Source organism: Phocoena phocoena, chromosome 9, assembly GCF_963924675.1.
Source record: "Phocoena phocoena chromosome 9, mPhoPho1.1, whole genome shotgun sequence".
NCBI classification, from domain to species: domain Eukaryota; kingdom Metazoa; phylum Chordata; class Mammalia; order Artiodactyla; family Phocoenidae; genus Phocoena; species Phocoena phocoena.
This window is the reverse complement of record NC_089227.1, coordinates 9,240,433-9,263,839: the sequence shown is the minus strand read 5'-3', so window position 1 is coordinate 9,263,839 and position 23,407 is coordinate 9,240,433. Positions and strand designations below refer to the sequence as shown.

General features: G+C 46.7%; 1 protein-coding gene across 1 annotated transcript; it reads left to right on the top strand.

Moving 5' to 3' along the window:
• Positions 1–9,261: 9,261 nt before the first annotated feature.
• PPIA (peptidylprolyl isomerase A) lies at positions 9,262–13,063 on the top strand. Its single transcript, XM_065884116.1, has 5 exons — positions 9,262–9,369; positions 11,447–11,477; positions 11,566–11,654; positions 12,023–12,195; positions 12,722–13,063. Exons 1-5 carry the CDS (start codon positions 9,301–9,303, stop codon positions 12,852–12,854), a joined length of 495 nt encoding a protein of 164 aa, XP_065740188.1. The 5' UTR covers positions 9,262–9,300; the 3' UTR covers positions 12,855–13,063.
• The last annotated feature ends 10,344 nt before the right edge of the window (positions 13,064–23,407 follow it).

Sequence of the window (23,407 nt, the reverse complement as noted above, 5' to 3'; positions counted from 1 at the left end):
CCGACCCTGCTGATGTCAAAACAGGTCCATGTGGCCGGAGCCAGCGTTGTGTGGTATTTTCTGTCTATAGCCAAAACTCCTCCTGACTGAGCCCGCACAGGACCACAGAGCCCGAGGTTTCTGGCGGCTGGTGTCAGTCTGCTCTTTTCTCCCCCAACCTATCCGCAGGAGCCCAAGACAGCAGAGGCCTCGGTGGAGAAGCCGTCACCTGCCAACAGTGTCACCGTCTGCTTGACTTCCTTGCAACATGAGCAGGAAACACTGCTTTTGTACAGTAAATACACACTCATGATAAAAAATAAAACACGAAAGTGACAGGAACCCTCATTCATTGCTGGTGCAAATGCAAAATGGTCCATCCACTTTGGAAGACAGTTTGGTGGTTTCTTATAAAACTCAACATACTCTTACCATACAATCCAGCAGCTGGGCTCCCTGTTTTTTTTTTTTTTTAATTTTTTTGGCCACATGGCACACAGGATCTTCGTTCCCCAACCAGGGATCGAACCCTTGCCTGCTGCAGTGGAAGCACGCAGTCTTAACCGCTGGACTGCAAGGAAGTCCCCGGGCTCCTTGGTATTTACACAAAGGAGTGGAAAATTTATGTCCACACGAAAACCTGCACACAGATGTTTATAGCAGCTTTATTCATAATTGCCAAAATCTGGAAGCCACCAAGATGCCCTTCAATAGGTGAAGAGATAAATAAACTGTGGTACAACCAGACAATGGAATATTATTCAGCACTAAAAAGAAATGAGCTGTCTGTTGTACACCAGTAACTTTTGTTAGATTGCACGTCAATTATGCTTCAATAAAAAAATTTAAAAAGACATAGAGGAACCTTAAATGCATAGTACTAGGTGAAAGAAGCCAATCTGAAAAGAATACATACTGTATAATTCTGACTATATGACATTCTGGAAAAGGCAAAACTATGGAGACAGTAAAAAGATCAGTGGTTGCCAGGAGTTGGGGGCTGAAAGATAACAGGTGGAGCACAGAGGATTTTTAGGGCAGTGAAAATACTCTGCGTGATACTGTAATGGTGGGTACATGCCATTATACATTTGTCAAAACCTACAGAATGCATCGATACAACACTGAGAGAACCCTAATGTAAACGGCGGGTTTGGGTGGCTATAATGTGTCAGTGTAGTTTCATCGATTGTAACAAATGCACCACTCTGGTGGGGGATGATGATAATGGGGGAGGTTGGCCAGGGGCAGGGGTGGGGAACAGGGGATATATGGGAAATATCTGTACTTTCTCCTTAATTTCCCTATAAGCCTAAAAACTGTTCTTAAAAAAGTTTCTTTTTAAAAAGTCTGTTAAACAATTGGTACCTTACATATTATTTGTAAATACGATTCTTAATTATTGTTACTGACTTTAAAAGAAACAAACAGCCTAAACAGGTGGAAAGCAGGAAGGACCCCTATACGGTCTGCCAGAAGTCCTCCGTGTGCATGGAGTCCAGGAAGACATCTGCTGTGTCTACTCAGAGTCTGGAGTCCTGCCCAAGCGGCCTCGTTGCATTATAAGGTCAGCTGTCTCATCATTGGCTATTTTCAGTGGTAACCAGCAGCCTCCCTTGGTGAAGGGGCCTCTCCCCTACTGTATTTGTAAGTGGGCTGCAGAGTAAGGACATTCAGCATGATTTCAACATGGTTTTAGCCTCCATTGAGGGTCCTCGACGATGCCCATGATTGCACTGCAAAGTGATTTTTTTCCTTTGATCTTTCCTTCTATATGCATTGCCTGGAATTCTGTGAAGAGTGACCCCCCCCATACATACACTTTTGTTATCTAGAATCACTGTGGGCTTGGATTTGTTTCTGTCCAATGTGTCGTAACTACTCTCATCATTTTTTTTGATACTTCAATTGACCCGAGTTTGACAGGTGGTACCCTGGCTCCTTGACCCGTTTGGACGTGAATACTCTTGCTTTCTGGCCCAAGCTGTTCGGGGCTCACCTTGCCCTTTCCCTGCCTCTGACCTTTGGTAGGGCATTTTCCCAGTGGTCCCTGGTTTCCTTGCATGGGAAAACCACATATTTATTTCTTTATTTTTTGCGGTACGCGGGCCTCTCACTGTTGTGGCCTCTCCCGTTGCGGAGCACAGGCTCCGGACGTGCAGGCTCAGCGGCCATGGCTCACGGGCCCAGCCGCTCGGCAGCATGTGGGATCTTCCCGGACCGGGGCACAAACCCGCGTCCCCTGCATCGGCTGGCGGACTCTCAAGCACTGCGCCACCAGGGAAGCCCTGGCTCCTCTTTATTGTTTCTATCTCTCTGTTGAAAATCTCACCTGTCGTGACATCATCCACCCTTTGCAGTATATCCTATTACACATTTACCATGGTTAAAGTCTCTTGTCTTATAACACAGGCTATGTCTGGGTCTGGTTCTATTGATTGTTGCCTTTCTAGATGATGGGTCACATTATCTTGGGGTTTGTTTGTTTTTGTTTTTGGTGTCTACATTTAGTCAGAGTTCTCCAGAGAAACAGAACCAATAGGAGATATACATATTTGTTTGCTTCTTATGAGGAATTAGCTCACCTGATTATGGAGGCTGACGAGCCCCAAGATCTGTGGGGTGAGTCAGCAAGCTGGAGACCCAGGAGAACCAATGGTGTAAGTTCCAGTCCAAAGACAGGAAAAAGCCAGTGCCCCAGTTCAAAGGCAGTCAGGCAGGAAGGATTTGTCACTGAATACCAAGCACAATGTGTAAAGAATAGCAGAGGCTGAAGTAAAGAGTTGGATGCCCAGGAAACGGCACATCCTTCTGTGCTGGCTGTTGGTGCTGGGCTCAGCCCATCTGGCCTGTGGGTGAGCTGAGTCTGGACTTTGTTGCAGCTTTAGATTCGGCTCGCCACAGGCAGCAGGATCCCTTCCTTTAGCAGTGCTGGCGTCTGAGTGTGTGAGGGTCTGTTGCGGCAGGCCCTGTGCCCCTGCACCTTGGCAGGTGGTCTCACTCTGCTCTTTCACTCCTCAGCGGTCGACGGCCATTGCCTGGCAGTCGGTGTGGCCTGGGGACACCTGTAGTGTTTCTCTTGATCCCCCTGCTCTCAGAGGCCCCATGTGCCTGTCCTTCAGCAGGTCTCAGCTCTCCTGACACACCCCCACTGGTACACAGTGTAGGGCCTGGCATGTCCACCCTCAGCCTCCAGTAGCACCATGTGCCTGACCCTCGGGCCAGGTCTTACTCATGATCCCCCAGGGCAGACAGTCACTCCCAGGTGCTTACTGCAGAGCCCCTGTCCTTGGAGGGTCTCTCAGGACCCCTGCTCCTCCCCCAGAGCCTCAGGGAGTCTCCTCCATCTCCTGGACCAGCCTCCCGTCTTCCTCATGAGCACTTGGTGATGACTCTTGGAAAAGAGCCAGGGGGTGAGTGTAAAGTCCCCTGTGTCTAGGGCTCCCAGGGATTGACGGTTTGCCACCAAAGGCAGTGGCAGGGCCAGCGACCCATGCAGCCACACAGGGCTCCGTGCTCAGAAGGGCCCTGTGCTTGGTTTAATGCTCTGCCATCCCTGTCTTGGAATCCTTGACCATTTTTGAATAAGGGGTCCCACATTTCATTTTGCTATGGGCTCTATACATGACGTAGCTGCTCTTCAGAGGACTGAATGGTCCCTGCCTAGTTTCCCCTCCTGGTTCTGTCTTCACCTGCTGTAGTTCCACCTTCAGCATTAGAGGAGGAGGTCAGGATGGTCACCACAGGAACTTTGCTGAAATCACCCCAGGAATTTGGAGAACTGAGCTTTGTGAGTAATGTTGACCTTCCCTTCGTGGTCAGACCCACACACACGTCAAAACTGAGTGTGAGTTATCACGCAGCCAAAGTTGAGATCCAGCCAATGGATACAACCTGGGCGCTCAAAAAAAAAAAAAAATCATGACACTATCAACAGAATGAAAAGGCAACCCACAGAATGGGAGAACATAGTTGCAAATCACATATATGTTAAGGGGTTAATATCAAGAATATGTAAAGTATTCCTAAAACTCAACAGCAAAAAGCCAAACTTGAATAGATGTTTCTCTGTTCAAAGAAGACACACAAGTGGCCAAAAACACAAGAAAAGATGCTCGGCATCACTAATCCTTAGGGAAATGCAAGTCAAAACCACAATGAAGTACTGCCTCACACCCATTAGGATGGCTACTATAAAAACAAACAAACAGAAAATATAACATGCTGGTGAGGATGTGGAGAAACTGGTATGAATGTAAAATGGTGCAGCTGCTGTGAAAAACAGTATGGCAGGCTTCCCTGGTGGCTCAGTGGTTAAGAATCCGTCTGCCAAGGCAGGGGACACGGGTTCGAGCCCTGGTCCGGGAACATCCCACATGTCGCGGAGCAACTAAGCCCGTGTAACACAACTACTGAGCCTGCGCTCTAGAGCCCATGGGCCCCAACTACTGAGCCCGTGTGCCTAGAGCCCGTGCTCCTCAACAAGAGAAGCCACCGCAACGAGAAGCCCGTGCACCGCAAAGAAGAGTAGCCTCCGCTCACCGCAACTAGAGAAAGCCCGCGCGCAGCAACAAAGACCCAACGCAGCCAAAAATAAATAAATAAATTTAAAAAACAGTATGGCAAAAAAATAAAAAATAAAAAAACAAAACAAAACAAAACAGTATGGCGGTTCCTTAAAAAATTAAAACAGTATTATTGTCTGATTCAGCAATTCCACTTCACAGTATATACACAAAAAGATTGAAAGAAAGGACTCACCCATGTTCATAGCAGCATTTGTCACGATAGCCAAAAGATGGAGGCAACCCAAGTGTCCATTGATGGAAGGATGGATAAACAATGGAATATTATTCAGCTACTAAAAGGAAGGAAATTCTGACACATGCTACAACATGCATGGACCTTGAGGACATTATGCTAAGTGAAATAAGCCAGTCACAAAAGGACAAATATTGTATGATTCCACTCACATGGAGTTCCTAGAACAAGCAAATTCATAGAGACAAGCAGCAGAAGAACGGTGGGTGTCAGGAGATGGGGAGTTAGTGTTCAGTGGGGACAGAGTTTCAGTTTGGGAAGATGAAAAAGTTCTGGAGTGGATGGCGGGGATGCTGAACAATAATAGGAATGTACTTAATGCCTGTGAACGGTACACTTAATAGTGAAAATGGTAAACTTTATGTTACGTACATTTTACCATAATTTTTTTTAATTTCAGGATGTGGCATGGTGGTGAGGCGCACAGGGCCCAAAACCAGGTAGAATGGACATCTGGCTCTACCTCTTCGCAGCTGTGTGAGCTTGAGGAAGTTACTCAACTTCTCTGAGCTTCTGTCTCCTCTTGTGAAAAATAGGAGAAATAGGGAATTCCCTGGTGGTCCAGTGGTTAGGATTCCATGCTTCCACTGCAGGGGGCACGGGTTCCATCCCTGGTCAGGATTCCTGCATGCCGTGCCATGCAGCGCCGCCAAAAAAAAAAAAAATAATCAAAATAATAGTATCTACTTCAAAGGACTGCTATGAGAATTAAATAATGATCGTAATAATGGCACCCGATATTTTCTGGAATCTTGAATTAACTAACTTAGGCCTCATTTCCCCCTTTTTTGGTTACTGTGCCCCTTTCTGTGTTAGGGAAATTCCCCACCTTATGTGAGAACACCAGACACCACCTTTCCCAGCCTCCGGTGATCTGGGGTGATCCAGGGAGATCGGGAATGATCTGGGCTTCACTAAGCAGATGTAGTCCCACCCCGGTCCCGCCCTGCCATCAAATCCAACGTTTGGGGGGGTGGTCCTCCCCCAGGCCAGGCTGAGGTGGGTTTCTCTCTGTGCCCTGATGTGCAGGTTTCCTAAGGGCTGAGAACTCCCAGTCCCTCCCAGTCCATCCTTTTTCTGCTGGGTCAGCAATAGTTGCTGCCTCGGATGTTGCCTGCTGTCTCCCCAAAGCAGCCATCTTGCCTTCCTCCTTACTATCAGAAGCCGGGTGGCTCGGGTGGCAATGTGCCCAGATCAAAATATTCATCTTCCTGGATTCCTGCTGCCAAGGGTGAAAGCCGCTGGGTGGGGCTCCTGGGAAAGCTTTGCAAACAAGGCTGTGATGGCACCACTCCCGAGCCTTCTGCCCTTTTCCTTTTCTCCCCCTTCCTCAGTCTTTGCGGCAGTCAGACGATCTTGAACATGAACTTGGGGGGATGCGGGAGGGGAAGGGAGGTGGTGGCACCTGTGAAGCTGTGAAGTGATAGGGCTGGAGCTGAGGACGGGGTGGCGGGGTGAGGAGTAAAGTCCTCTGGGTTCCCTGACGTAAGAATTGGAGCCCTGCATCTTTTCTTATGTAGCAAGACTACTCAGGAGTTATTTTGTTATATTTTAACAACTGATATTTAATTTATTAAACTACAGTTTAAAACACAGTTCTTCAGCTTACACATAATATTTGTCTCTTTATAGGTATGGCAGATTTGAACTCTTTTAATATATCTTCAAATATTTAAACTGCATTTATAGATGTAATACATTTGGTTTCCTTTTAAAGTACTTCATTGTCCAAATTAACAATGAAAAAACCTCCCTGGGCATTAAACAATTCTGATAAACTTTTAAATAGGTTGAACCTAAAGTTCTCTTAAATGTTAAAATGCAATATGTAGGGACTTCCCTGGTGGCTCAGTGGTTAAGAATCCATCTGCCAATGCAGGGGAGACGGGTTGGATCCCTGGTCCGAGAAGATCCCACATGCCACAGAGCAACTAAGCCTGTGCGCCACAACTACTGAGCCTGCGCTCTAGAACCCATGAGCCACAACTACTGAGCCCTTGTGCCACACTACTGAAGCCCATGCGCCTAGAGCCCATGCTCCGCAACAAGAGAAGCCACCACAATGAGAAGCCCATGCACCACAACGAAGAGTAGCCCCCGCTCGCCACAACTAGAGAAAACCTGCGTGCAGCGACGAAGACCCAATGCAGCCAAAAATAAAAGAAAAAAAATGCAATATATAAACTTTAATATTTCCAGTTGAAACCACAAGTCTAAATCAATTTTTAACTACACAATTTTAAAAGCAGTTATTGGGTGGAAACAGGGAGTTACTAAAAATGGGCACAAGGTTCTTTCTGGGTGAGGGAAATGTTCTAAAATTAGATTGTGGTGATATCTGCACTGCTCTGAATTTGCTAAAAAGTCACTGAATTGTACGCTTAAAACAAGTGAATTTCATGGTATGTAAACTACATCTCAATAAAGCTTCCATACCATGAAATTCATTTGTTAAAAGCTGTTAAAAAAGAAAATGCAGGGAATTCCCTGGCGGTCCAGTGGTTAAGGGCTCCATGCTTTTACTGCCGAGGGTGAGGGTTCGATCCCTGTTTGGGGAACTAAGATCCCCACACGCCGCACAGTGCAGCAAGAAAAAGAAATGCACACATAAGTCAAAGAGACAGAGAGAGAAAAAAAACAAAACAAAACAAAAAACTACTGCACATTTTACCACCTAACTCAGGTCAGTAATGCCCAGGCTGGCCTGGCTGCAGACAGGATCCTTTTGGCCATGCCTGCGTGCCTGCCACAGAGACCCCCGTCTTTGGGGCCTGCACAGGACATAACCTGGCTTCCCCTCACTGCCTCTAGCCCTCTCAGGTGGAGGGTGCCCCTCTGAGTTCTTGGTAGAAGAAGTGAGTGAGAGACTATGATGATGGTGAAGAGAAGGGAGGGCCCTGAATAGTAATGTGAGGAAGTCATAAGTGACAACCTTATTATTCATTCATTTATTTCTTAGGAGGGGTTCCTAACTGCTTTAAGGTTCAGAGTGGAGGAGAGAGAAGTTGAGGGAGTTTATGCCTGAGGGCCTCGGGTCATTTTTTCAGTGTCAGATAAGGACAAGCAGCTTCCTCAAGGTCAGAAAGCACCGGTGCTGGGGAGTGGGCAAAAAAGCAGTTGCCAGTTCTGGCTTTGCTAATACTCCTACGCTGGTTACTCTGAGCAAGCTACTTAACATGAAGGATGCTCACTTTCCGCATCTGTAAATGGGGATTCTGGGGTGGTTGTGAGAACAAAACCGCACTCTTATAAATTCTGAGCAGATGTAGGCTCACAATGCCATTATTAATAACGATGGCATGATGCCAGACACTGGATTTCATCTTTCATAAGGACTCTCATTTGCTTCTCACAACCCTATCTTGGTTTTGGAGATACTAAATAACATTCTGAATGTCAAAGGATATATAAATTTTCTTTTCAAGGTTTTCCGAACAAAAGACCAGGGCCATATAAGTGCATTTAGTACTAGTAATAAAAGTATTATTAATATCTTTGCCTAAGGGAGTTCACTTTTCTTTTTTTAAAAAATAAATTTATTTATTTTTGGCTGCGTTGGGTCTTTGTGGCAGCGCGCGGGCTTCTCACTGCGGTGGCTTCTCTTGCTGCGGAGAAGGGGCTCTAGGCGCCCGGGCTTCAGTAGTTGTGGCATGTGAGCTCAGTAGTTGTGGCTTGCGGGCCCTAGAGCACAGGCTCAGCAGTTGTGGCGCAAGGGCTCAGGTGCTCCACAGCATGTGGGATCGTCCCGGACCAGGGCTCAAACCCATGTCGCCACATTGGCAGGCGATTCTTAACCACTGCACTACCAGGGAAGTGACAGGCTCTTGTTTTAATGTCTTCCTCCTGGAGAAAATTCAAGCAGAGTGTGCCAGATATTTTCGGAAAGTAGGGTATTTTGGAAGCATTTCATAACCTTTCATACTAGGGGAGAAAGGGGGAAGGGAGAGAGGGCGGCGGCTGCGCCTCATCCTCATCTGCAGTGGGAAAATGGTGATGCCCAAAGCCACCTGGCCTCCCAGAGCGGCATGGGCCCTGGACCCCGAGCGACCTTGGCGGGCGGCGCGACCTTGAGGCCTGCGTTTGCCTCAGTTGCCCCCTCTGCGCGATGGGAAGACGTCCTGACCGCGGGCCCAGGCAGGTGCGTGTCTGTCGGTCTCCCACCGACCCAACCGGCCCACCAGGGCGGTCTCCAAGCCCCGTCTCCAACCCGATCGCCTGAGCGCGACCCCACACCGCAGCGCGGAGACCGAGGCGGCGGGCGGGAACCTGCCTGCAGCTGCCAGCGCGCACGCGCGTCTCCCGTCCCTCCTCTCCGGCGCCATCTCCACCCATAGGCCCAGGCACACCGTCACTTCGACTGACCCGCGGTCGCGATTGGCCAGAGACGAGGCGCGCGACCGGCCATGGGCGGGGCCTGAACCGGCTATAAAAGAGGCGGGCGGTGGGGCTCGTGCTGCTTTGCAGACGCCGCCACATCGGAACTTCCCGCGCAGTCCAACCATGGTCAACCCTACCGTGTTCTTTGACATCGCCGTCGACGGCGAGCCCTTGGGCCGCGTCTCCTTCGAGGTTGGGGCGGGCGGCGGCGCGCCGGGTGGGCCTGAGCGGGCGGCGGGGGGGAGGCCGAGGGGCTGGGTGCGGGCGCCCCGCCTGAGAAACGCGGGCGGCGCGGCGCCATTTCCTGACGAGGGGCCATTTTGGGAGGCCGGGGGCGGCGGGCAGACAAAGGCGGGGCGGGCGGGGGAGGCGCGGCCGCGCCCTTCCGGCCGCGCACGTGCTCCGGCCGCGAGCCGTTGGCCGCCGCGTGGGACTGCGGGGCCTTGAGGGTCGGCAACGCCCCAGACGGAAGGCGGGCGCCGGCCCTGGGCAGCCGCGACCTTCCCGGGGCCGCCCTCGAGGACTCGGAAGCCGCTTCCTTCGAGCCGACGCGGCGGCCGCACCTGAAGGCTGCCTTTTCCCGCGCCGGGCGCGTCAGGGCCGGTGGGGATAGCAGCCCATCCCGTGTCCCGAAGGACGCTTGCTAGTTCAGGGTTGGGTTATAAGGGTGCGGGGTCGGCCGGCTCGAGGGCTTCCCCGGGTGTTTTAAAATCGCGAGGTTGATGTAGAAAGAGGCCCCTCCCCGCCCCCACCCCGAGCGGAAATGTGCCGGCCGCCTTCCCTCCGCTGGCGCCGAGGCCCGCCTTCCGCTGCGGTGACGGCGGGTGGGAGGCGCCCGGGCCCCTCCCGGTCGTCCCCGCGCAGAACGGGCTAGTCGAGACCGGCAGCGCGGCAGGTCTTCTCCGCTGTTTTCCTAATTAGTTCAGGCGTGTTATGGGTACTTCTTAATCAGTTTGTAATCACAGCAGGGTAGCTAAGTAAGTCGGCGGGCTCTTCAAACGGTAAATGGGATTCCGTTCCAGTTAACCCAGCATGGTAGGTCTTGGGGTGTAGCCCTAAGTGGTTTTATCCTCTTTTACCACTTCTCAAAGAGCCGCCAGTGACCAGGTCGTAGGATCTCAGTCCAAGCTTAGATAGCCCCCCATGCAGATCAGCCTGTAACCCACTCTCACTGTAGTCAGAGCTAAGCGTTGGTAAGGGCCCATGTGGAAACTTGCCCTGACGTAACAACTGGAGAAATATTACATCCAGTAGATGTATACTCCACCTTTATCCGAAGTCAGCTGATAATTGGCCAGGGGCCACGTGGAAACTTGGCCTGAGCCTAACCCTTTGTAACTTGTGTGTCTCAGGTTAGCCAGAGGGCTTAATGGAAATGAGGTAGGCGCTCTGACAGATCCCTCGGTGAGAATGGACGTGGAACTGCCACTGCGAGCTTGAACTGCAGTAAGGGTCTAAAAGGGAAACGAGTTAGTACGAGGGTTGGAGACAGGCTAATACTTAAAGGAGACCGTACGTTTTATATACAGTACTTAGACGCTAAATAGCAAGTCTTCTAAGAAGCATCCAGGGATTTCAGTAGATGATTTAAGTCTCGGATCTGTGGAATAGTTCATTAAGTAAACTGTCTTTATGCAAGGGCTTGCGTTTTCTATGGTATTTAAGCTTTTTTAGCCAAAATGTTTGATATATGCAGGAAAGGTTCGAAGCAGTTGTACTAGAAACCAATCTTTATTTTTTACCCCACTACTAGGTAAGGGACCTGGAAACCAAGAAGTGACTGCTCATCCAATCCATAAAGCTATGTTAACAGATTGGAGGTAGTAGCATTTTCATTACCAGTGACTAAAATTACAGCTGTTTACTCCCTGATCGTGCAGGAGTACTTGCTCTTCTTGAAAGTTCTTGTCTTTAGGTTCAAGTTGAAGTTGGGGGAGGTGATGTACCTTTGAGAGACCATATATTTGTTTAGAAGTAGGTGTGATACACATAAAAGTTTTAAGTCACTTTTTAGAAGCCTCACACTATCTGAGTCATTCCTGGTTCTGGAGTTTTGGCATGTCTTTGGGTGTCATGTTGCTAACCCAACCCCGCAGGACCTTAAGGCTGTCAGGAGCCGTTCTTATTTGGGATTCAAAGTAATTACTGAAGAAGCATTCTCTTCTAGTGAGAAAATGAATTTATGATTCAGAGGCCCCTAAAGACAAGGGTACTAAGCAACAAAACATGTAAGCAGATGTTTTTCATTAACTGTCATTTTCTCTTACAGCTGTTTGCAGACAAAGTTCCAAAGACAGCAGGTTAGTTTTATTTCTTTTTTAAATGTTTAACAAAGGTATTCTGATTTTAACTGTTGTGTCTATATACATATACACTTTATTTTAACAGAAAACTTCCGTGCTCTGAGCACTGGGGAGAAAGGCTTTGGTTATAAAGGTTCCTGCTTTCACAGAATAATTCCGGGATTTATGTGCCAGGTATAAAATTTACTGATACTGATTCGGGTTCTCTTAATTTGGGATTGAGCCAGAACACTTCAGGATGTGCACATATGGTCTGTCTGCATTGGTGCCGGTCTACTTTTATACTTTGTTTTCTGTTACATTTGTCTATTTGACAATTTTGCACTGATAACCATGCCATCTAAATTGCTGTGGTCTGTAATAAACAAATGTTTGGTTTTTTTTAAGTGCATATATGAACTAAAATGTTAATTCTACCATTTTGGTTCCACTTGACCCTTTTAATTATTTTAAACTTGAGTTTTAAAGTTTGAACCTTGCAGACTTGGCATGTTTTCCAACTGTGTTGCCAGAAGTGACAGGTTCCTCTTTTATGTTCACAGGGTGGTGACTTCACACGCCATAATGGCACTGGTGGCAAGTCCATTTATGGGGAGAAATTTGATGATGAGAATTTCCTCCTGAAGCATACGGGTCCTGGCATCTTGTCCATGGCAAATGCTGGCCCCAACACAAACGGTTCCCAGTTTTTCATCTGCACTGCCAAGACTGAGTGGTAAGAGCAGAACATAGCAAAGGCAACCTTTCCCTGCTGTTCCTGCTCTAAAGTAGTAGAAGGGCATGAATAGTCACAAATTTAGATAGTGTGCTATAGAAAGTGAGATACTCTAATAGCAAAACAGGGCACTTTGTTGAGTAGTTGAATTTAAGAGTGGTGGTTTCATCTAATTAGCATGTGATTTGTTGGCTCTTTTTTAGGGGTCCATTCTAAAATTAGGATTCTTAACAGTGATTAGAGACTCTTGGAGACCACCTTTTTTAGACTGGCTTAGAGTAATCTGGTGTTGACACTTTTTTTTTTTAGGTAAAAGGATAAAATGTTTCCAGTATTTAACTAGTCGGCGTTAGCTAGTGCTAAAAGCTGGATAAACCACTCTTCTGGTCTTCTCTTGCTTGGGTATGCTATATTGATTTGTGGGACACTGTTCTTATCTCAATGCACAATGCAGGCTGCTTATTTCTCTCTTATTTCATTACTACCTGCAGGTTGCAGGTAGTAATGTTTATTCTTCTGTTTCCAGGTTGGATGGCAAGCATGTGGTCTTTGGCAAGGTGAAAGAGGGCATGAATATTGTGGAAGCCATGGAGCGCTTTGGTTCCAGGAATGGCAAGACCAGCAAGAAGATCACCATTGCTGACTGTGGACAAATCTAATAATAAATTTGACTTGTGTTTTATCTTAACTACCAGACCATTCCTTCTGTAGCTCAGGAGAGCACCCCTTCATCCCCATCTGCTCAAAATATACTATAATCTTTGTGCTCTCATTGCACTTCTTTGGGTTCCATATTTTCCTTATTCCCCTCCAAGTTTAGCTGAATTGCAAAGTTAAGTTTATGGTTATGAAATAAAGACTAAACAACCGTTGTCTGTCCTTGTTTGGTTAGGGTATTGATGTAGATTTCATTTTAATCAGCAACACGTTACTTCTAAGACAACAGTTGCTGTGTTTGTTTAAACGTATCTTGTTTTTTTGCTTCCCTGATCCAAGAATAAAGTTTTGCTGATCGAGTATCCCAAGGGCAAGCTGTGAGTGGAATACGGAAGATGTAGGCTCAGGCAGGGGGAAAAGGTGGAACTTCAAGATTGTGACCATGTTGGAACAGTACTCCTTTAAGGGTGACAGTGGAAAATTCTCATTTGGCACATTTAGGGTTATCCATCAAAATTACTATAACAAATTGAAAATCAGCTAATTTTTTTTTTTTTTTTTTGTGGTACGCGGGCCTCTCACTGTTGTGGCCTCTCCCATTGCGGAGCACAGGCTCCAGACGTGCAGGCTCAGTGGCCATGGCTCACGGGCCCGGCCGCTCTGCGGCATGTGGGATCTTCCGGGACCGGGGCACGAACCCGTGTCCCCTGCATCGGCAGGCAGACTCAACCACTGCACCACCAGGGAAGCCTGAAAATCAGCTAATTTTAATAAAGCGTAATTTGAGCGTATTCTGTGGTGGCCCTCCTTGAGGGAAATATGTCAAGCTTTAGCCTCTGTGGGGAGGGGTCTTTGGACCATGTTCTTGGGATATTTAGCTGTTTGAGAATGTAGATGCAGAGTACAGGGTTTATGACAGCTCAATTGTGAAGTTCAGTCTGCTAGAGAAAGGCAGGCAGACCTGGTGTGGTGCAATCTACCTGCAGAAGGCATCTGGCTCTGCCTTGCTCCAGACCAACTGGTGACCAGGTAACTGTCTATAGATGAGGGAACTTCTCCCTGGCTAGTTGTAGAGGCCCTCATGGTCATTTGAGGTCTTCTCATTCCATTGTGCAGACCTGGTAACCTGAGCCATAATGTGGTCCAGTTGAGGTCTTTATGTTCGTGAACATGGTTTCCTTTAAGATCAAGAACTCCCCTTGGGGGGCCTCCCCACCTCCCCAGTTGCATACTCTATCCCTCCCAAGAGGCCCATTTTTTTTATTTTTGAGGTCACTGATTTTTGTGTTTGTCACCTATGTGTGTCCCTAAAAACAGACTGTTTAGTTTTTTTTGTTTTTTGCAGTACGCAGGCTTCTCACTGCTGTGGCCTCTCCGGTTGCAGAGCACAGACTCCGGACGCGCAGGCTCAGCGGCCATGGCTCACGGGCCCAGCTGCTCTGCGGCATGTAGGATTCTCCCGGACCGGGGCACGAGCCTGCGTCCCTTGCATTGGTAGGCGGACTTGCAACCACTGCACCACCAGGGAAGCCCCATACTATTTAGTTTTGAAAGGGTAAGTGGCTGCTACGTTATGAAGGTCTCCGGGACAAGGCAAGGTGAGCAGAATCGATTACAGTGTGGCCTCAGTTTCCCTGAGCACAAGAGCTGCTGCTTCCGGAGAGGGCCAGCCATGTATCCAATAAGGTAGGGCTCACCCAATTGCTTTAGCACACCTCAGAAAATAAGCAGAATCCATACAACCTGCAGTGTATGGTCCTTATTCAGATTTCCCCCACTGGTTTCGGAGGTGGTTTTATTTTTGGCTGCGTTGGGTCTTTCTTGCGGTGTGCACAGAGTTCTCATTGCCATGGCGGCTTTTGTCGTGGAGCATGGGCTCTAGGTGCGCAGGCTCGGTAGTTGTGCACGGACTTAGTTGCTCTGCGGCATGTGGGATCTACCTGCCCAGGGCTTGGACCCGTGGCCCTCTGCATTGGCAGGCGGATTCTTAACCACTGCGCACCAGGGAAGTCCCTAGAGGTGTTTTTAAAGTCAGCTTTATTAAGGTATAATTTACATACAATCAATGTATTTAATAATGCTCTCTCCCGCCCACACACACCCCCCACTGCCCCCAAGGGTCCAACCTAGGTTCACACACTTTGATTGTTAGGTCTCTTTCGTCTCAATCTAGAACAGTCCTTCCACTTTTTAACATATTGTAATTTCTATTAATGTTAAAAAAAAGGCCTATTGAGATAATTTATACACCATAAAGTTCACCCGTTTTAAGAGTACAATCATTTTAGTGAATTTACTGAGTTGTGCAACCATCACCGTAATCCACCACACCAGGAAGACCCTGTGCCCACTTGCAGTCCCTTCTGCTTTCACTCCCAGTCCCTGGCAACTACAAGTTGGCTTTCTGTCTCTAGATTTACCTTTTCTGGACATTTCATATAAATTGAGTCCTACACTGTGTGGTCTTGGCCTCTTGCTTTTTTTTTTTGACATCAACTCCTTAAACCCTCCAGGACATTGACTTCGTCGAATGTCCCTGATTTTGGAACTGCCTAAGGTCTCCATTTCGTGTTAACTTGCTTGTTCCTCTGGCTCTTGTATTTTCTGTAAACTGGAAATTAGGCAGAGAAGCTTGAATGGACACACGTTCAACATTTTATGCAGGAAGGCGTTGTAGGTGATGCTATATGCACTTAATCCCGCCTGTTGTCAGATAGCATATGATCTCATACTGACTCAACAGGAGGTCTGACTGCTCCACTGGAAGGGTACTTTGTATTCTTTCTGCTGAGTAGGTAACCTGTGGGGTGATACTTTGCCCCTGTGTGAAGACCCTGCTCCCAGACCTTTCACCTGATTATTTTCTGTTAGCATCACTTAATGATCTTCACCTGAATCAATTTTTAAAAAATAATTTTGGCCATGCCACGTGGCTTACAAGATCCAAGTTTCCTGATCAAGGACTGAACCCATGAGTGAGGAGTCCTAACCACTGGACCACCAGGGAATTCCCCTGAGTCAGTTATTCTGTAGTTGTGAAAAATTGAGTAATCTTATAATCTCTCTCTCCCTTCTCCTCCCACTGTGGACTCACGGATTTTCATTAAACGTGTTACGAACAATTGCACTCATTTTTTATATTTATTTATTTGGCTGTGCTAGGACTTGGTTGTGGCATGTGGGATCTACCTCCCTGACCAGGGATCAAACCCTGGCCCCCTACATTGGGAGCTCGTAGTCTTAACCTCTGGACCACCAGGGAAGTCCCTGCACTCATTGTTTTTGATGCTCAAATCATCCCAAATTTGGCTAGTACAAGCCCCTCTAAGTTGACCTCTGGCTCTTTGACATGATTCCAGTAGCCTTTAAGCCCTTCGGAAGTTCATGCTTCCCTTCCATTACACAGCAGTTGGAGGCCTCAGAAGTGCCAGGGATATTCAGATTTTTCAGCAGCCCAAAACCAAACCCTTCATGTTAATATGTAAAATGGAGTTTAGACTTACATAATTACAAGTTTTTCACATACACTAACATCTGGCCAGACGTTTGGAAGTCAGTGGAGCAGTCTCAGGCATTATAACATGTCCAGCATTGCCCCCATCCACTGTCAGAGGCCCACAGATTTCCAAAGTGCCTCCTGGCTAAAAATCACTGACGTAATGAGTTAGGATGCAGCTGTTAGAACAAAGTAGGGACTTCCCTGGTGGTGGTGCAGTGGGAAGAAATTAAATGAGTTGCTGAGGCAGCTATAAAACATCTGGCAGAAGGTAGGTAGTATTCTGCATTATATGAAAGGCAACTCAGACATGAAGGAGACATGGCCTTACAAGAAAACAATAGACAAATCGGAGAGTCTTTTGTAAGGAAAAATAATATGCTTAAGATACGTATGTGTCAGAATTATTTTTTTAATATTTATTTATTTATTTTGGCTGTGCCGGGTCTTAGTTGCAGCACTCGGGATCTTAGTTGAAGCATGGGGACTTCTTAGTTGCAGCATGCATGTGGGATCTAGTTCCCAAACCAGGGATTGAACCTGGGGTCCCCCCCACAACTACTGAAGTCTGTGAGCCTAAAGCCTGTGCTCTGCAACAAGAGAAGCCACGGCAATGAGAAGCCCACGCACCGCAACGAAGAGGGGCCCCCACTCACCGCAGCTAGAGAAAGCCCAGGCGCAGCAACGAAGACCCAATGCAGCCAAAAATAAATTTAAAAGAACAAGGTAGTGCATCTCCAAAATAGCCTCAGCTAGACGTTTATTTGAAAACAACAAAGAGCAGTAGAACACAATATAACACATGCTACAGTTTTTGTAAAAAGCAGAATGAAGTGTATCTTTGTGCTTGTACATACCCTTGGGAGGATACAGAGAAATGTTTCCCAGTGGGTGTCTGGGTAGAGGGGTGAAGGCCTGTGGGCAGAGAGGACTTTGTCACCACACATCCCTTTTACTTGTATTAAATACTTAAAATTTCAAAACCATACGTTCTAAAATGAATCAATAGCACAGTTGGTCCTCCATATCCACAGGTTCTGCCTCCACAGGTTCAGCCAACCATGGATCAAAAATACTGGGGAAAAAAATTCCAGAAAGAAAAACTTGAATTTGCCATGCACTGGCAACTATTCACACAGCATTTACATTGTTTCTGCAACTATATACATCGCATTTACATTGTATTATGTATCATAAGTAATCTAGAGATGGGTTAAAGTATCTGGGAGTATGTTCCAATGTTGTGTGCAAATGCTACACCATTTTGTATAAAGGACTTGAGCACCCTGTGGATTTGGATATCCAAGGGGTCCTGGAACAAATCCCCCATGGATTCTGAGGGATGACTGTATTTGGCTCACTTCAAAATGCTTAATATAAGAAAGATATTATTGGGACTTCCCTGGTGGTCCAGTGGTTAAGACTCCACGTTCCCAATGCAGGGTGTGTGGGTTCGATCCCTGGTCAGGGAACTAAGGTCCCGGATGCTGCACGGTGCGGCCAAAAAAATGAATAAATAAAACAATTTACTTTAAAAGAAAAAAGATATTACCTAAGTGTCCATCGACAGATTAAGATATAAAGAAGATGTGGTATATATACACAGTGGAATACTACTCAGCCATAAAAAGAATGAAATAATGCCATTTGCAGCAACATGGATGGACCTATAGATTATCATACTGAGTGAAGTAAGTCAGACAAAGACATCACATGACATCACTTATATGTAGAATGTAAAAAATGATACAAATGGACTTATTTATAAAACAGAAATAGACTCACATAGAAAACAAACTTCCGGTTACCAAAGGGGAAAGGGTGGGAGAGGGATAAGTTAGGAGTTTGGGATTATAATATACACACTACTATATATGGAGTAGATAACCAACAAGGATTTACTGTTTTCAATATCTTGTAATAACTTTTAATGGAAAAGAATCTAAAAAAGAATATATATATATATATATGACAGTCTCTTTGCTGTAAACCTGAAACTGATACAAAATTGTAAATCAGCAATATTTCAATAAAAATTTAAAATATAAAATTTAGTAGAGAATAACAAAATACAATAAAAAATAACGATATTGCTCAAAAAATTAGACTTTTTCTAAAACAAAAACTAGAAATCATTCCTGATTATATGGGTAAAATAAGACATACTTTATTTTTGGCAATGCTGCGTGGCTTGCAGGATTCAGATTGAACGCGTGCCCACTGCAGTAGAAGGGCGGAGTCCTAACCACTGGACTGCCAGGCAATTCCCTTCTTGTTCATGTTGGTCAACCTTTCAATCAGATGTTGTCTGCAGAGGGGTGACTGTCCACCCGTTTATACAGCAGAAGTCTCTCCTGGCAGTCAGGACTGAAGGTGATGAATTGAAAAGTATTGGTTAAAAATAATGTGGGAGACTTCCCTGGTGGTCCAGTGGGTAAGACTCTGTGCCCCCCGACCCCTGGTCTGGGAACTAGATCCCGCATGCATGCTGCAACTGAGTTCGCATGCTACAACTAAGAAGTCCCCATGCTTCAGCTAAGATCCCGAGTGCTACAACTAAGACCTGGCACAGCCTAAATAAATAAATAAATAGAAATAAAAATAAATATTAAAAAAAATAATTCTGACACATATATATCTTAAGCATATTATTTTCCCTTAGAAAAGACTCTCTGATTTGTCTATTGTTTTCTTGTAAGGCCATGTCTCCTTCATGTCTGGGTTGCCTTTCATATAATGCAGAATACTAACTACCTTCTGCCAGATGTTTTATAGCTGCCTCAGCAAGTCATTTCTTAAAAAGGAACTTGTGGGCTTCCCGCAGTGGTTAAGAATCTGCCTGCCAATGCAGGGGACACAGGTTCGAGCCCTGGTCCGGGAAGATCCCACATGCTGCGGCACTACTAAGCCCGTGAGCCACAACTACTGAGCCTCCCTCTGATGAAACATTTTGGATGTGAATTGGGCCCCTGAAATCCCACACTAGTTGGGGCAGTATTGCTGGTGTTAGAAGCACACAGGATTCGAGGGAGACCCGTTCTGAAACCTCAGCTTACCTGGGTTTGCCACCTACATCTACTTTGAGCCGAAGTTGCTGGCTGCTTACTGTGACTCTGCTGCCACACTGGCCCCCAACCCACCCCTCACCACCCCGTCGAGTCCATCAGGCGTTCCTGGCCATTTCCAGCGCTGGCCTGAGGCGCCCCCAGTCTGGACGGTCCTGAAATCAGTGATGTTCTGGGAGGAGAGCAAAGGTGGGTGATTGAGGACCTCTGTTCTGGGCCCCAAAGGGAGGGAGGAGGGCAGAGGACCAGCCCTGGGGGCTCAGATCCAGGTGAGCCTGCAACCCAAGGGTGGGGCTGCACCAGGGGTCCAGAAACCAGCCCCAGCGATGGTTAGTGATGCAAAAGAATGAAGAATCAGTCTCACTGTGTACGAGCCAACTGCACTCAGTATGTGAACAGCTTCAGTTTATTAGTTACTTCCCGTGATGCACATGAAACACATCGAGAGGAAGTAGTGCACATACACCGGTCACAGGACTAACTCCTGTTTAGGTACCCCCGGATATTAAAGTTTGACATTTTATGGAAGAACACTGCTCGCCACTCCTGCAGAGGGCTGGCTGGAAGAGTCAGAGGCAGCAGAGAAAGCAAATGTGCTGGAGAGGCTGGCGTCAAAAGCCCTCTCGTTGTACATTTGTTTGGGTTAATAAATATTAGAAAAGGTAGAGCCATGAAAGCTGCACAGGGTTTTGATGCTACACCAGCTCCGGAACCAGCTCCCCGTGAGAGCAGAGGAGTGCTTTCCCACAGCACAGCCTCTGGCATCAACTGGGAGGAAGCTGAGCACCAGGTGTGCTGGTGTAGTCAGCCGCCTGGGAGAGGATGGATCAGTGACCTTACGGAATTCAGACCAATGAGCTTTCAGAATAACAGATCGATGACCTTGTAGAAAGGTAGATAAGTGTGAGTGACCATCTCAGGCTGGGCTGGAGAGACAGGAAGTTTTCTTTTCTCCTCTTCACACCTAAAGAAGGATGACGGATAGGGAAGACAGGAACTGACTGGGGTTTATTCCAACAGCTTGTGAATTTTAAATGGCTCCCTTTGCCCTCTGGCAGCAAACTTTTAAGACTAAGCCGTGACTCTGGGGACCTCCTCCTGGGTCAAGGCTGCAGGGCCCAGGGTCCTCCCAAAGCCTTGACTGCTCTGGCGGCACTCCTGGTTATGGCAAACGGTTCTAACGTGCTGCCTTCAAGAGGCTCTTCGGTGAGGCCCTGCCTCTTTGGCTGAGCTGGTGAAGGCCGTCCCTTCTCTGAAGTAGAATACGGGGTGTCTATCCAGACTCGGCTCCCTTCATTCTTGGGTTGTCGATCCTAAGCTCTCTTCCCCTTCACCTTGTCCTCCATGTGGCCACCATGCTTTTTTTTAAATTGAAGTATAGTTGATTTACAGTGTTAATTCCTACCGTACAGGAGTGATGCGGTTACACATATACGCACCTTTTAAAAATTATCCTTTTCCATTATGGTTTATCATAGGATACTGAATATAGTTCTCTGTGCTATAGAGTAGGACCTTGTTGCTCATCCATTCTGTATATACCAGTTTACCTCTGCTAACCCCAAACCCCACTCCACCCCTCCGCCAACCCTCTCCCCCTTGGCAACCACAAGTCTGTTCTCTAGGTACTAGGCTCCTCTTTTTCTTTTAATGCATTTTGCTGAGCATTTAAAAAAAATAAATTTATTTTTGGCTGCATTGGGTCTCCGTTGCTGTGAGCAGGCTTTTCTAGTTGTGGTGAGCGGGGGGTACTCTTCGTGGCGGTGCGCAGGCTTCTCATTCCGGTGGCTTCTCGTTGTGGAGCATGGGCTCTAGGTGTGCGGGCTTCAGTAGTTGTGGCGCATGGGCTTAGCTGCTCCGCAGATCTTCCTGGACCAGGGCTAAAACCCGTGTCCCCTGCATTGACAGGCGGATTCTTAACCGCTGCGCCACCAAAGAAGCCCCACTCGGAAACTTCTGTGTCCACCTCTGTCCCCCCACTTAGGCTATGAGCCTCCTGAGTGGAGACCGCACTTTATTTTTTAATTAAAAAATAATCGTTAATGAATTTTGGCTGCATTAGGTCTTCATTGCAGTGTGTGGGCTTCTCATTGTGGTGGCTTCTCTTGTGCAGAGCACTGGCTCTAGGCGTGTGGGCTTCAGGAGCGGCACAGGTTCAGTAGTTGTGGCTCGCAGGCTGTAGAGCGCAGGCTCAGTAGTTGTGTCGCACGGGCTTAGTTGTTCCGCGGCGCGTGGGATCTTCCCGGACCAGGGCTCATACCCATGTCCCCTGCATTGGCAGGCGGATTCTTATCCACTGTGCCACCAGTGAAGTCCCTCAATCATCTAATATAATGAACAACATGATCTGGTCTAAGAACTTCTCTAACAAGAAATAACTGGACAAGCAGAGAAAAAAAACAGCAGGCAAATGAGGGCCATCTCACAGATGAATAGTTGTTATAAAACAAATATAGTAAACTATTAATCGTAGAATCTAGGTGGTAGGTGTTAAGAATTATTCACTGTATAGTTAACTTTTCTGCATATTAAAATTTTTTCATAATGTCAAAAAAAGACCATCGTACTATCAAAAGAATAAAAAGGCAACCTACGGGGACTTCCCTGGTGGTCCAGGGGTTAGGAGTCTGCCTTCCAATGCAGGTGACACAGGTTCGATGCCTGGTTGGGGAACTAGGATCCCACATGCCACGGGGCAACTAGGCCTGTGGGATCTAGAGCCTGTGTGCCACAACTAGAGAGCCCCGTGTGCCGCAACTACTGAGCCCGCACACCACAACTACAGAGAAGCCCACGTGCTGCAACAAAAGATCCCGTGTGCTGCAAATAAGACCTGATGCAGCCAAACAAATAACTAAAAAAGAAGAAAAAAAGGCAACCTACGGAGTGGGAGAAAATATTTGAAAATCATGTATCTCATAGGGGGTTAATACCCAAAAAATATAAAAATAACTCATATGACTCAGTAGCAAAAAAAAAAAAAATCCAATTAAAAATGGACAGAGGGCTTCCCTGGTGGCGCAGTGGTTAAGAATCCGCCTGCCAACGCAGGGGACATGGGTTTGAGCCCTGGTCCGGGAAGATTCCACATGCTGCGGAGCAACTAAGCCCGTGCACCACAACTACTGAAGCCTGAGTGCCTAGAGCACGTGCTCCGCAACAAGAGAAGCCACCGCAATAAGAAGCCTGTGCAGTGCAGAGAAGAGTAGCACCCCACTCACCGTAACTAGAGAAAGTCCGCACGCAGCAACGAAGACCCAACGCAGCCAAAAATAAGTAAATAAATTTATAAAAAAAAAATGGACAGAGGATCTGAATAGACATTTGTTCTAAGACATACAGATGGACAACAGGTACATGGAATGATGCTCAGCATCACTAATCATCAGGGAAATGCAAATCAAAACCACAATGAGGTACTGTCTTGTTTAAAATAGAAAAAGCCGCCTTTTTAAAGCTTTCTTTTAGAGTTACCTATTGAAGTATTACAGGTGCAATATGATGGCTGGGACATGCTTTAAAAAAGGCCAGTGGGAGGAAGGGGTGTATAGGTGACGAAGATGGACCAAATGTGGGGGTGAGGCCCCAGAGCACATGGCCCAGTTGTTCTATTTTTTTTCCATCAGAAAACAAAAATACAATCCTGGGAACACAGTAGGAAACAAATAATTACACTACCAAAAGGAAACAGATATTTGAAGCAATTATATAGAAAACTCTAGTAAAAGACCCTATTCTCTGATAGGTTATTTTGCCTTCTTTTCTATTGCTTCTTTGGTTTCTAAAAACTACTAAAACTTCACACATGGATAATCGTAGATCCTTTCAATATAGAAGCTTCTTCAAAATATGTGCCAAGATTCAGTAAAATCCACACTTAGAGACAATCCTATAGGTCAAACACCTCAGTTTCTTCAAAAATTATAATAATAAAAAAGAAACATACAGATTAAAAAGAAATTTAAGAGCTATCAGTAAAATGTAAGACATAGTG

Excerpts from the sequence above, each read along its gene's own strand:
- PPIA (XM_065884116.1), top strand. The coding sequence starts at position 9,301 with ATGGTCAACCCTACCGTGTTCTTTGACATCGCCGTCGACGGCGAGCCC. Across the intron at positions 11,478-11,565 it reads CAAAGTTCCAAAGACAGCAG|AAAACTTCCGTGCTCTGAGC; the intron begins GTTAGTTTTATT and ends TTATTTTAACAG. Across the intron at positions 12,196-12,721 it reads TGCACTGCCAAGACTGAGTG|GTTGGATGGCAAGCATGTGG; the intron begins GTAAGAGCAGAA and ends TTCTGTTTCCAG.